Source organism: Acartia tonsa, chromosome 15 (genome assembly GCF_053477335.1).
Source record: "Acartia tonsa isolate MP-2025a chromosome 15, ASM5347733v1, whole genome shotgun sequence".
NCBI lineage: Eukaryota > Metazoa > Arthropoda > Copepoda > Calanoida > Acartiidae > Acartia > Acartia tonsa.
Window position 1 is genome coordinate 2,307,103 of NC_137274.1, and position 15,277 is coordinate 2,322,379.

Below are 15,277 nucleotides of genomic sequence, written 5' to 3' on the forward strand. Positions count from 1 at the left end.
AAGATAACCATAAACATTAGTAGCATGAGAGGCATTTTTATAATTGTAGTGCGTTGGTTTGATCTGCAATCTTTCGAGGTTCAGGTTGAACTGAGGCCCCGATTACTCTTAATTTTAAAGACTGTATAAATAAGTACAAGGAAAAGCTTATTATCTATTCAGCCAAAGAGAAATTGCCAAATAAACACTTTTTGAGACTTTTCTTTTATTTTGAGCTTAATTTAAGATTCGCATATGCAAAATGCAAATTTTATTTCATTTTAATGTTTTAATTGATGAATTAATACAGTTGTTTTTTATGTTCTTAGACTTAAGGATATTTTATTTTGATGATATGTTTAGATTAAGGATAATTTTATTTTATTTGATTATTCTGTTTATCTAGAATTAAGGATTATTTTCTTGTCTATCTTTTACATAAAGATTTGATCGAAGAAAGATTTTCACGTATGCATTTTCACTTTTCTTTTAGCAAAAAAGACTTGTTTGAAAAGAATTTTTTTTTAGTAATTATTCTCTCTTTTATTAAAAGATTTGAATGAATTATTTTGATGATTTTAATGCATATTATGTTTAGCATTAAGGTTTATTCTAACATTAGAATATTATTATTATCGTTATTGATGATTAGGTACCTAATATAAAGTTTGGGTACTTATTTTAAGTTATTATTATGTATCACATTACATGGTCTAACAAATTCAAATAACTATTTTATTTATTTTGAAAATTGTGAAACCATGAGAAGTGAGTAGTGAATGTGTAAGCTTTCAATGAAGAATGGTTTATCTCCTATTCCTTTATTCCTACATATTTGTGGAATTGTGTCAATTTGTGTTAGTACGAGTATTCGTGAATATTTTACTAGCAAATTTGAGGCCATTAAGGCCAAAATTTAAACTCATGTAATTTATGTGGTTTTGAATTGTGACTTTTGTGGACACTGTCTGCACACAAAGTTGAAAATTGAATGGTGTTATGTTTGATTCCCCACTTACAGGCGGGTGTGTATCGGTAGTATAATAGTATGTTACGTTTGTGAACTCGAACCTTTATCCTTTTTGTTTTCCTTATCATTATTGGCAGTTGAGAAAGCGCCTATTTTCAAAAAGTTCATAATTGAACACGGCATTCATAATAACACTTGCGCAACCAAACATAAACAAAGCTAGCGTAGCCATCTTAATTCTTTCTTTCAAGATGTGCGGAATATCTGTGTGATAAAAACCCATGTATAGTCAAAAATGTGGTGTTATCCGTACTGAAAAATACCTTTGAGTGCTTCCCGGCTTGACATGTTCAATGAACTCGGTAAGAATTCTTTCTTTAAGCATTTCAATTGTGTGGAATGATTTTTAAAAGACGGCAAATTAATTTCTTTATTTTCATTAAAATTAGACCAAGTAATTAATTTATTTTTGTACCAGAATATTTTAATAGTAGTCTATGATGATTTTATCCATGAATTACAAACTCGCATTTAGTTTTGATTTAATTTTAAGCAAAAATAACCCTAATTTCTCTTATACATTTTGAAATGTAAATTCGAAATCACGAAACCTTTTATAAGGAAAAGACGATTATTCCCAAATGAAAAAGATTATTTTCTTTTACAAGATTTATTTTCTTTATGATGTATTTAACATTTTAATATTTGATTATTAATTTTGTTATTTTTATTTCAGCGTGACCGTTTTCATACAATAAATTGTATTAGTAACTACGCTGGTTTTGCTCATGTGGGAAGTAGCAGGTTTAGTACGTCTGTACTAAAAGATCTTGTACACGGCCAGGCAAATGCCGTTGTACTGAAACAATATTCACTTTGTATAAAGACATATTCATGATCTCCTTTATTTGAAACACAAATAAACAGTTGACAAATCAACCAAAATAAATTATGTACAAAGATGGATGAACTTGTAAACTAAAGAGTAGCTCTTTTATTGAAAGTCCAAACTTATTAGCTGAGATAACAGGTCACTGTGGGCTAGAATTGAATCAAGACAAAAGTAAGTGCCGAGCCCTGGGACCTATGTATGGTGAAAATAGACATAAAACCATGATGATTCCAGGTAAAACCAAAATATTTCAGCGGGGGCTTTTTGAGAAAATTAGATTTGAAAATTTCAAGTTCAATTTTCACCCGCTAGGAGTTGCCGCATAATCATGACAAGAAAAACAAATATTATTTATTTTAAATTTTGAACAACTTTGCTTTTATGAAGTCCTTCTTAAAACCTCTCTATGTATGATTTATTTTAGGCTGAATTTTTGTGACCTTTGCAAAGCAAGTGATATAAATGGCCATTTAATAACTCCCTTCAGGAGTAGTTTTATGGAGAACTTTATAAAAGCAAAGTTGTTCAAAATTTAAAATAAATAATATTTGCTTTTCTTGTCATGATTATGCGGCATCTCCTAGGGAGTGAAAATTGAACTTGAAATTTTCAAATCTAATTTTCTCAAAAAGCCCCCGCTGAAATATTTTGGTTTTACCTGGAATCATCATAGTTTTATGTCTTTTTTCACCATACATAGGTCCCAGGGCTCGGCACTTACTTTTGTCTTGATTCAATTCTAGCCCACAGTGAGGTTGGAGCATTTAATATCAGATTTGAGTTTTAGTTTGACTTAGGCAAGCTATAAGTGGACCTACAGTTAAGATATCAAAGTGAAACCTCAACAGTGTCCCACTTAGGTATCTATAAGTGCTGTTCTTAGCATGCTGGCTTGATATCTGAACTAACAAGGCGTTGAAACAACTTTTGGTGAGACCCTCTCAGTGTGTCCCCTGCAAGCTGACCAGATTATAAGGGTTAGATATTAAATGTTTTGCTGAAGTTGACCACTTTAAACCTTATACAAGTTCTCCCTGGACATAGTTGGCTTGATAAATACCATAATCCAAGACAAAACAAAATTTTATCCCCATCTGAAAAAGTTGAGAAGGAGGTAACGAAGGATGATTTTTGAATGAAAAAAAAGTTGTCTTAGAATGATGAATTAATGGTTCTAATCAAGTCTATTGATGATGGGGAGAATGTTTATAATGTTTAAACTGATTGCTTACAACAAAATGTAACCATTTTACCCTTCCTAGCAGGCCCTGAGGGCAGGATTCCAAGTCCCAGTTCCAAGGCAATGAGGGTTTTGAGATATTGATCTGAAACTTTGCAAGGCTCCCACTAAGGCATCTTAAAGTACTACCTTGCTTGGTAGCCTAGTAGCTCAATTATCACGAGATCTCCTGGCACCTCTTATTTACTATCAAGGTACCCTCTATGAGATCTCATTTTGCAGACAAGTTTTATTCAGATTTTAAAATAGCAGAGATTGCAAAAAGACGTACTGATACTGCAAAATTGATTTGGCCAATGAAACAAGAAATGATAGTTTAGATCTATTAGGGGGTATGCAAATTCCAATTATTCATAATGCACTAGAATAAATTGAAAATTTGATCTCATTTCAAATCATGCCTGCAATCTTTCCAGTTGTCTTTAACCCTAATAAATCTGAGGGGGGGGGGGCATTTTCACCCACCTCTCTTATTATTATTCTATTCAACATACAGACTCAAACTTTAAACTTACAGATATATTACATATTTATGACAAATAGGTAACTTTAATCAGTCACTGTGACCACTCTAGTTAAAATTTTGATATGAAATCAATTTTCCTCAATCACAAATTAGAAAATTTAAAAGTCATTTAATCTTGGGACTGTTTGGTGCCTAGAAATAAAATGAGACTGAGGTGGCCCTGATTGTTTAGGGTAGGGAGTATCAATATCATATATAACTCTAGTTAATCTAAATGTAAGTCTTTAAAAAATGCGTTTTGATGACTTAAAGCTGCAATCATATCCCAAAATATTAGGTACAGAATAATGAAAATTCTATCAAAAGTATACCATTATCAGTATAGCACCACACAGGGCCAAGATTTAGTGTTGATGGAGATTTTGATCCTGAAAAATTTGGATAAGTTAAATAAGTTACGTAAAATGATAAAATTTTTAATTTGTAAAAACTGAAAATTCTATTTTGAAAAATATTTTGTAGAAGGGTATTGTATTTTTTGTATGCTAATGATTTCTTTGATAAAGATTGGTTCAGGTTTCTCAAAGATAGGTCACTAACAATGCAATTCTTATAATAATTGATTGATATCAATAAATCTTCAAATCATGGAGATAATGTTGTCAGAGTATTCCTTAATTAATGCAGTGAAAGCTTTTGATTATATTGCTCATGATATACTTTACATTAACAGTTGAAGAGGGGGGAGGGGCGTAGAACGCACCCCCTCTGGTTTTTTCTATCTCATTTTCTGTGTGTGAAAGTTAGAGGTTCATAACTAAGTGACTTTACAAATGCGGTATGGCACATTTTTGAATATCTTTATCATGGCGGACACAGGACAAAATATTTTTTTGACTTAAACAAGGTTACCAAAATTCTAAACTATCCTAAGTAGAACTTAGGATATATGTATATTAGTATATGAAATTCAGGTGGTCAAGAGAATTTTAGAAATCCAGAAATCTCCAGACATTTGTGACCGCAATATTTTCCTTAGAGATGTCAAATTTTAAATTTAAGCAAGCAGTGGCAGCTTTACATAAAAATAAACATTTTATACAAAAATGCTTCTTGTAGATTTAAAAATAAGGAAATTACAGCTCTTTTAAATTTTAAGTGAAAAAGGAACTTAAAATTAAATTTAAGATAAAAGTGTTAAGGAAGTGAAATTTGACTTATGTCTCACTTTAGCTCTCTCACTCTATAAGAAGCTGAGATATAAGGGGGGGGGGGGATTAATTAAGGTGAAGCAAGGGTCCCAACCATAAAGGGTTCATAATGCTGGTATACAAGGTAAAAGCAATCTGAGTGAAAGAAACCAGAAATAAGTTGAAGAATCTTGGTCTAAATTACATAACATTAATATTTCAATTTTGGGAGTAATATTGTTTACAATATTCATTGATGATTTACAGAGAGATTCTGATAAAGACAAACTGTACTGTTCTTGGTATTTTACAATAGATATAAGGAAGATGTAATTCCTCAAGATAAAAAAATTCTCAAAGTAATACCTATTGTTGCATGGCATCGATATAAATTCCATTTTGTAATGTGCAATTCTTGTCCATTAAAAAGTTTAGGATCTGGATTATCATCCAGATCAATAAATCTGATACAACCTTAAGTGAATTAATAGATTAACATAGGCTACCATCCAGTTTTTGCTTGATCATGAGAAGGGGGTGGGAAATGTGATTGATTTTTGGGGTTATTTTACAATTTAAATCAATCATGGACAAATTAGAAACATGAAACATTTCTGTTTAATAATAAAATGAAAAAAAAATACCTGAAAGTTGTGACTCCAGTAGTTGCATTTGCATTCGGATTATTATTTTCTGAGTTTCTAAAAACCTAAATTTAACATCAATTTGAATCCAAAGAAATACTAATATTAAATAACTAAAGACACCTTGAATGATATAAAAAATCTCTGACTATAGATAGCAGAAATGTAAATCAAATTTGCCATTGCACCTGGACACCTATTAAGTTAGAAAAACCCCATGAGGAGCAAGTTTTCAACTAGTGTACTGGGACCTTAAAATGAGTTCAGAACTAGCTTTTCCTAATTTGAATTAGTTCTATCAAATTTTTGAATTACTTTCAGTGAAAAATGAATATTTTTTTTCTTTGTAATACCTTTAACCTAACCTCCTTCATTTTTTATTTGTCTTTTCCAGTAGAATAGACAGATATTGGAGCTTTCCAAAATGGTCTCTAACATTTTTCTAGCTCTGGTAAGTTTTAGATATTTTATTTCAAACTATTTCTTTCAAATCATCTTAAAGGCAAAAAGGTGAACAATAAAATAAGATATTTTAGAGAAAAATAAAGGTATCTTTAATATATCTTTAATATTGCTCCTAATTGACCAAATTGGACTGCTGAAGTGCCTAAAACTATCTACATTCAATGGAAATCGAAATACAAAGCCAGTAGAATGCTAAATCTAATCCAATTATAATTAAAAATTGCCTATTAATGCATTTTTAAAATTTAAAATGTTTTTAAGGTACAAAAACTCATATTTCAAAATAATTTTATATTTTTAATTTAAAACCTCAGTAATGGTTTATAATGTTGTGCTTTTAACAAAACAATGGTCTAAGATTAAATTGCTACTTTTATTACATGTCTACTTTAATTACCAAGTCCTATTCAAATATTATTAGAAAAAAATAAACAAGAATAAGTTGTTTAAGTTTTAATCTACTTGGAAATACTTAAGATTCTTCTATTTTGTTTATAATTTTAGATTGTTGTTTTATTGGCTTTTTTATTACAAAGTGACAACATTTCACAGCTTATCTGTTCTTAAAGTCCTTGCTAAAGTCAATTAAAAAACACAAGGTATTTTTTTCTTTAGCACTTTCAAAAATCATTTCAGCATGCTCTTCTTGGCTTATAGTGTCTTTAAAAGAATATATTTGGACTGTCCATTAAATTTAGATAGTTTAAGGCACCTTTAAGGAAGCCTTCAATAAATACACAGATCTAACTGCTGAAAGACTGCCACAAGTAGACCCAATACCCCAAAATTGAAACCTTCAGCTTTAATAACAAAAAAGGTGTAGGTATTTAAAATGTACAAAGAAGGTGTATTAACTTTTTTGCTTTTTATTTAAGATAGCTAGCCAGTGCTTTTAGTAAGTAGTAGATGTAAAATTTTTCATAGAATTCAGATATGTAATCGTTTTTTTTTGTAGACCTCTTATTTTTTAAGTAATTTAAGTTTTTTCAAAAAATTATTAAGTCGGTTTTAAGGTACTAAAACGCAACAAAATAAAAGAAGAAAATGGCCAGTATGAACAAAAATAGTAAGATCTTTAATTTGACACCTTACTTTTAAAATTCTGTTTAGTAATTATTGAAAAAATCTATTTTTTTAACCTCGGTTTAATAAAAACTTTAAACCTAAATATTTTCTCAAACAGACATAAAAAATATGGGTTCATATATACCTTTAGAATCAGAAAAATATTACGAATCTATTCTAAGCAAAATTGAAAAGGTTTTATAAAACTATAATAAAAAAATAAGTTTATTTTAAGAATCATAATTTTCGGCTTTAAAGGGTTGACTTGAATAAAACCTGAACAAAACCTGAACAAAACCTAAACAAATGTACATACACTGTAACAGATATTTTTTAAACACAAGAAACAATAATGCATTTTAACTGCATTGTTTTTAAGTTTATAAACAGACTGAAGCATACTTGTTCATAATATTTCATTCTTTACATGTTATGTAAGTATCACTATTTTTATTGTAGTATCTATTTTATATATTGTTTGAACATTATCCTTTTTTTTGTCAATTCTATTGGTTAAGTTTTGATTCGTCAATTTTAGAGATTTTTGATTGGCTAGTTTAATAGTTACAATTAAGTGTTGCCTGTAAAAATATCATACTTTAGGCCATTTTTAATTTTTAAGTTTTTACTTTTTTTTAATTTTGCTTAGAATGGATTCGTAATATTTTTCTGATTCTAAAGGTATATATGAACCCATGTTTTTATGTCTGTTTGAGAAAATATTAAGGTTTAAAGTTTTTATTAAACCGAGGTTAAAAAAATAGATTTTTTCAATAATTACTAAACAGAATTTTAAAAGTAAGGTGTCAAATTAAAGATCTTACTATTTTTGTTTATACTGGCCATTTTCTTCTTTTATTTTTCTTAGAATGGATTCGTAATATTTTTCTGATTCTAAAGGTATATATGAACCCATATTTTTTATGTCTGTTTGAGAAAATATTAAGGTTTAAAGTTTTTATTAAACCGAGGTTAAAAAAATAGATTTTTTCAATAATTACTAAACAGAATTTTAAAAGTAAGGTGTCAAATTAAAGATCTTACTATTTATTTTGTTGCGTTTTAGTACCTTAAAACCGACTTAATTATTTTTTGAAAAAACTTAAATTAATTAAAAAATAAGAGGTCTACAAAAAAACCGATTGCATATCTGAATTCTATGAAAAATTTTACAACTACTACTTACTAAAAGCACCGGCTAGCTATCTTAAATAAAAAGCAAAAAAGTTAATACACCTTCTTTTGAAATATTTTCATTGCTCATGTTAAGAATTGTAAAATTAAACTACATAGCCTAGAAAAAAAATTATAAACTTATTTTAGTCATAAATTTAGAATGCCAGTAACTAATTATATTTTTACAATAAAAATACCCATTCTTATAGTCAAATTCATTTTTAATTTCAGTTAAACTTGCGTTGTACCTAGAGTACTGTAGTATTTTCAGCCAATCAGAAGACTGAAACAGCTCAAGAACCAATAACATCTGAGCTTGAATTAGTTTCATTTGTCTCCACCATGATTTTACGCTTAAAAACAGAAATTAAACTGATTTTTTTAGAGATTTTGACTATGAAATGTGGTGTTTTTATAGTAAAAATAAAATCAGTTACCTAATTTTCTGACAAAGATAAGGTTATAATTTTGTGTCTAGGCAATGGAATTTAATAATTTCTATTATGAGAAATGGAAATCTTTCAAAGTTTTCACTGTACATACAATGTCATTTTGAAATGCCTAGAACTTTTTTATTATTAAAATTTAGGGGTATTGGGTCTACTTGTGGCAGTCTTTTAGCATATAGGCTTCCTTTAACTGTCCAATTTGGTTAATTGTGTGCAATATTAGTGAGATTTAATATATGAAAATACTTTAATTTTTTTCTAAAATATCTAATTCAAAGTTTCACCTTTTTGCTGTTAACAAAAATAATTTTACATCAATACTTTGAAAAAAGATACCAGAAAAAGTATTAGAGCTATAAATATATTTAGAAAGCTCCAATATCTGTCTATTCTAATGGAATAGGAGCAATTTTGCATGATAAACATGAATGACAAAATGACAGTAAAGAAGGTTAGGTTGAAGGTACTCCAAAGAAAAAAGTAAAATTTGATCACCAAAGGAACAAGAAAATTTTCAACTAATATGAGGAACTAATTTGATTTAGGAGAAGCTTGTCCTGACCTCATCATTTCCACAGGTTTTTTTCTAACATAACACATTTTCAGGTGGGGTTCGCCATGAATTTGAAATGACATTGAATTACTGACAAAGAAAGGGAGGGAAAAATTATACAGAATGGATTGTCTAGCAATTTGCAACAGACAATCAAAAAATAGAGTGTTTATATAGGTCACCGAAATATTTACTAGGAAATTAGGCTATTTATCTAAAATAGAAGCTTGAATTTATTGTCTTAAAATTTAATTACCTTCTTTCACTATCATCATATCCTTCACCTCTTTGAATGTCAACGAATCGGTAATGGATAATGCCATCTTTCCAGCGATAACTAGCATTCCTAAAGCATTGTAAGATTAACTTTATTAATCTATATTTTGATAATATTTTAGTAATGTATAATATATAAATATGAGTGATTCTAATGAGGTAAAGTAATATTTAACTGACAATTAACCCTTTAATTTCAAGTCATTAGTTTGGAAGTTAAAAAGTACATGGCAATATGCCTGTGTATTGGAAAAGGCACCTGTACTCTTATTATTGTCACGTGCCTAACATAGCAGTAGTAGGTACTATCTTTAATATCATTTGTATAATGAAGTTTGTTATATATCAGATATCAAGGTGACATGTTTTAACACAAATGCGGAGTGATTATTACCTGATCATGCTATCTCCAGTATCATAATCAAAACTTTCATCATCTGTAGCTAAATAAATTATTTTTGCTTGAAAACAAAAATATTTTGATTTTTAAATGGCTCTTGTGGCTGCTTGGTTGGATAATTACAAAAAAAAGAACCCTTACATCATAATCTTTAAAATATAATTTGCCTAAAATAGTTACTACTAAAAGTTTTGTTGTGCTTTTTTTAGTATAGATTCATTATTTGAAGCCAGATTCAATGCATGTTTGTTACTTAAGCATCTACATAGCTATGAAACTCTGGGGAGCTAACTTAAGCTAAAAATATACTACTTGAAAATAGTTTAAAATATACCAGTTTCTACTCCATTTTCAAAAACAGCAAAGTATTTTTCTCCATTATTGTTGATTATTTGTCCATAGCCATGAGGTTTACCATTCAGAATTTGACCAGCATATACTAATCCATCATCGAGTGTCAACCCAGGTGAAGTCTAAATATATATGTCCAGCTTGGATTTTGAACAGATTAAAATCCGGTGGATAAGAACCAGTTCTCAGCCACACTGAAAAACCATGCATTATATTCTATTATATCCAGTTTTCTAAGAATGTACAATCACAATATTAAAACCAGTTTTTAGCTCATACCTTTGGAATCTGGAGTCTAACAAATCTAATTTTAATCTAATAATTGTACATTTTAATATCCTTGAAAAGCTGTTTATAATATGATGCAATAAATAACTATTCTACCCTCTTTATAAAGCACACGCTTATGAACTTTAACAGTTATAAATCTATCTCAACCATAACATTTATAAATTAGTAACTACTGCTGCTTCATAACGAAATATATTTCAAAGAAAAAAATCTTCATTATCAATCGCATCTGTAATAGAAAACAACAACATAAATAAATGAAAAAAAAAGCATTAAGAATTATACAAAAATAGTCAAAATGTTAAAATATATCATAAAAAATAAAATTTTAAATTCACAGCTACTGTTTAGATCTTTACTATAACACAACCAAATAACAAATGAAGGAGAAGCGGTCAAACTGGCTGTGTAATAAGAGAGAGAAAGGGAAGGGTATATAGTTTGAAAAAAATATTTTTTTAAAAACAATTGCAACTGCATTTTGAATCAAGTTCTACGATTTAACAATGGTTCAAATTTTCTAATATAAAATTTTTCACGGGCTAATCTTATCCAAGGATTATTACTTTTAAGTTGCTCAAAAGGAACAAATTGTAAATGACAAGGGTTGTGGCCATTTTGTGAAAAATGTTGTCCTACAGTTTTTACAGAATTTGGTTCAATTGAATTTTTGTGTTCTCTAAATCTATCCACTGCTTTACGTCCTGTTTGTCCAATATATTGTGGATGAGATTTACAAGTTCCATTATCTTTAGTACAAGTTATACAATATATAATATTTTCCGAATTACAAGTCAAATTAGATAAAATGGGAATAGTTTCTTTTGTTACAGAAGATACAATGTTGTTAACAAATTTAGGTGAAAATTTACATAACATACAATCATTACCACAATGTTTAAAACCTATCTTATTTCTGGAAGGTCTTTTAGGAACTAAACTTTTTGGCAACTTTGCTCTTATGAGAAATTCTCTCAAATTTTTTGGTTTTGTCCAGCACACCATCGGTGGATCTGGAAAAATCTTTTTTAATAAAGGATTTTGTGTCATGACCTTCCAGAATTTAAACAAAATATTTGAAATATGTGGCAACCGTGGATCATATTGTAAACTAAGAATTGGGCGGTTTACAATTTTTTTCTCTACTTTTTTCAAAGCAGTTGACCTATCAATTACAGAAACACGTTCAAAAGCTTTTAAAATGTAATTTGGTTTGTATCCACGGGTCAAAAGTAATTCTTTTAAAGTATCTAATTGTTTTACAAAATCTAAATTATCACTGCAAATGCGTTTTAATCTCAAAGCTAATGAATAAGGAATATTTTCAGTTATATGACTAGGGTGACAAGAAGATGTAAGCAAATAAGAACATTTTTTGACAGGTTTAACAAATAAATCAGTTTTAATATAACCATTTTTATCAATTGATATCACAGTGTCTAAAAATTCTACAGATTTGGTCTCGAAATTGTAAGAAGCTTATGATTTAAAAGCTGACTTCACAATAGTTCTTTTTAATAATTGATATAAGTGGTCAAATTTTGCAATATACAGACACTTCATTCATCATACATATCTTTTACTTGCATATACATTAAGGTCTATTACAAAGATGAATTATTTGCTGCTAACAAGATTGACAATATCCATAGTTAGGTAATATTAAGTAACATTTGAAGAAAACAAAATATTGACTAAACCTGCTCAAGGACAGAGATCTGTATAAAATCAAAATTCTCATCTTTCCAGCACCTAAAAAAAGATATTTTAAATATTGGCACTGAAAGGAAGCCTGCAAGAAATACCACACTTTGACTGCTGAAAGACTGCCACAAATAGACCCAATACCCCAAATTTGAAGCCTTCAGTTTCTATAACAAAAAAGTTCTAGGCATTTTAAAATGACATTTTATATACAATGAAACTTTTGAAAGAATTTTAATGCTAAAGTTATGAATTTTGAAATTAAACTACGTGGCCTAGAAACAAAATTATAAGCTTATTTTTGGCATAAATTTAGGTTGCCAGTAACTAAAGGGGTGGGGAAGTTTTGCCACTTTCGAGTAATCCGTGATTATTAGGCTAGGTATTGATGTGAGAAAGGTTATTTGGGATAAAAGTTTACTTTTGGATAGTACTTCACGTATATTTAATCATTTTTTGGATAACCCCACCCCCTAGCCCCCCAGGGCTCAAAATCCCCCTAAAAATGAACCTAACCTTAATTTTCTCAGAATCCATTTGATCAATAGGGATGATTTCTTAAACTTAAAGGGACTGTGAAAGTAAATTTTTCTCATCTTAATATCAAATCTTAACATTATCTCATTCATAATATCTCACAGATAGAGCAAAACGCGCTTTTGTTTGCTTAAAAAACGGCTTTTTCCGACGATTTTTATAAGGTACGGGGAAAGGAAGAAATTTTCCGTATTATATAAAATGTGCATTAAATTGCTTTTTTCTCCCATTATAGCTAAAATTAAACTTTTTCACATAGTTCTAGATTTTTCCTAACAGTTAAGCTGACTTTTAACATAATCCTTGCTTTAATCCAATGTATAGTTACATAGAAATTGATAAAATAAGCAATATTTTTTTATTGAAAACCAAATACAATAACAAAGCCTGAAACAGGTTTTTTATTAGTATCCATTTAACTTTAAATGGCCCATCTCTCGCCCACCTTTAATTACAAATTTGTAAATAATAAAGACGCAATATTTCTTTATAAACAGTCTGATAAAAGTGTAAACTAATTCGCCAAAGTGGGTTATTTATTGTTCAACACAATAAAAAAGGATATTATTATTTTATATAACCTATGAGATTCAACCCTTTGTAGACAGTGAGGTATTTTTTTGTCAATAATACGAATTTAAAATATGTCTTTATTACCTAATTACTACGTTATAAAAAAACGAATCGGCAATTTTATAGCATAAAATAAATCCTTAACAGTAAGTAAATTGTTTCAACTATATATGACAAGTTAAATATCCCTACAAACATTATTTAAGAAACAAAAACGTTTAGATTTTCCCTGTTTTTTCCTTTTTCCCTCTCAAAATACCATAAAATCAAGGCATTATTTCTGGATATTTTTGTGAATAGGACATTTTTGGTTGATCAGTGTAGTGAAATGTGCTTAGTAAATGTTAAGATTTGATAATCAGATGAAAAATTTTTACGTTCACACTCCCTTTAAGCTTTTATGCATAAAAACTAACTTATAGTTTAGAAGTCATCCCCCTGCAGCCAACCCCTAGCCCTCTGGGGCTTTTAAAAACCCTAAAAATGAACCTAACCCTTATTTTCTCAGAAACCATTCTACCAAGGGAGATGATTTCTTAAACTTAGGTTTATGGTTATAAACTAACTTAAAGTTTAGAAGTCACCCCCCAGCCGCCAACCCCTAGCCCCCTGGGGCTGAAAAACCCCCTAAAAATGAACCTAACCTTAATTTTCTCAGAAACCATTTGAATAATAGAGATGATTTCTTAAATTTAAGCTCTTATGGTTTTAAACTAATGTTTAGTTTAAAAGTCATCCCCCTACCGCCAACCCCTAGCCCTCCAGGGCTAAAAAAAACCTAAAAATGAACCTAACCTTAATTTTCTCAGAAACCATTTGCTCCACAGAGATTATTTCTTAAACTTAAGCTTTTATGGTTATAAACTAACTTTTACTTTAGAAGTCACCCCATACCGCCAACCCCTAGCTCTCCGGGGTTCAAAAAAAACCCTAAAAATGAACCTAACCTTAATTTTCTCAGAAACCATTTTACCAATAGAGATGATTTCTTTAATTTAAGCTTTTATGCTTATAAACTTACTTCTAGTTTATAAGTCACCCCCCTGCCACCAACCTCTAGCCCTAAAAATGAACCTAACTTTAATTTTCCTAGAAACCATTTGACCAATAGATGATTTCTTAAACTTAAGCTTTTAGTTAAACTTAAACTTAAGCTATAATGCTAAAATGACCCCCCCCCCCCCTGTTACTAACCCCTAGCCCTCCGGGGCTCAAAAAAACCTTAAAAATGAACCTATCTTTAATTTTCTCAGAAACCATTTGACCAATAGGGATGATTTCTTAAACTTATATGCTTATATACTAACTTCTAGTTTAGAAGTCACCACCCTGCTGCCAACCCCTAGCCCTCCAGGGCTGAAAAAAAACCTAAAAATGAACCTAACCTTTATTTTCTCAGAAACCATTTGACCAATAGAGATGATTTCTTAAACTTAAGCTTTTATGGTTATAAACTAACTTTTAGTTTAGAAGTCACCCCCCTGCCGCCAACGCCTAGTCCCCCGGGGCTCAAAAAAAAACCTAAAAATTTAAGTACACTTTTTGGGTTTTTTTTTTAGCACAAGGTGGCTATGGGATGGGTGATTTCTAAACTAAAAGTTAGTTTATAACAATATATCTGCCAAACAAAAAATACACATATAAGCTTTAGTCCAAAATATCTGAACTTTTAAATAAGTTATTTTATAAGCATAAAAGCTTTAGTAATCTCTATTGATCAAATGGTTTCTGAGAAAATTAAGTTAAGGTTCATTTTTAGGTTTTTTTTGAGCCCTGGAGTGCTAGTGGTTGATGGCAGGGGGATGACTTTTAAACTAAAAGTTAGTTTATTAGCATTATAGCTTAAGTTTAAGCAATCATCTCTATTGATCAAATGATTTCTGAGAAAATTAAGCTTAGGTTCATTTTTAGGTTTTTTTTAACCCCGGAAGGTTAGGGGTTGACGGCAAGGGGGTGACATTTAAACTAAAAGTTAGTTTATAACCATGAAAGATCAAGTTTAAGAAATCATCCCTATTGATCAAATTATTTCTGAGAAAATTCAGGTTAGGTTCAT

At 29.6% G+C, this 15,277-nt stretch overlaps 2 protein-coding genes across 2 annotated transcripts in view; both read right to left on the reverse strand.

Moving 5' to 3' along the window:
• The window catches only part of LOC145307367 (uncharacterized), a 181,384-nt gene that overhangs the window by 27,114 nt on the left and 138,993 nt on the right, over window positions 1-15,277 (reverse strand). The gene's annotated exons all lie outside the window — the stretch shown is intronic.
• LOC145307495 (uncharacterized) overlaps window positions 1-15,277 on the reverse strand; it is a 44,112-nt gene that overhangs the window by 24,560 nt on the left and 4,275 nt on the right. Inside the window, exons 5-11 of the mRNA XM_080149950.1 lie at window positions 12,108-12,159; window positions 10,100-10,238; window positions 9,760-9,808; window positions 9,346-9,435; window positions 5,382-5,446; window positions 5,104-5,211; window positions 3,919-3,975 (exon numbers count right to left, since the gene is read on the reverse strand). Coding sequence (XP_080006076.1) covers window positions 3,919-3,975; window positions 5,104-5,211; window positions 5,382-5,446; window positions 9,346-9,435; window positions 9,760-9,808; window positions 10,100-10,238; window positions 12,108-12,159 — 560 coding nt within the window. The remainder of the gene's footprint in view (window positions 1-3,918; window positions 3,976-5,103; window positions 5,212-5,381; window positions 5,447-9,345; window positions 9,436-9,759; window positions 9,809-10,099; window positions 10,239-12,107; window positions 12,160-15,277) is intronic.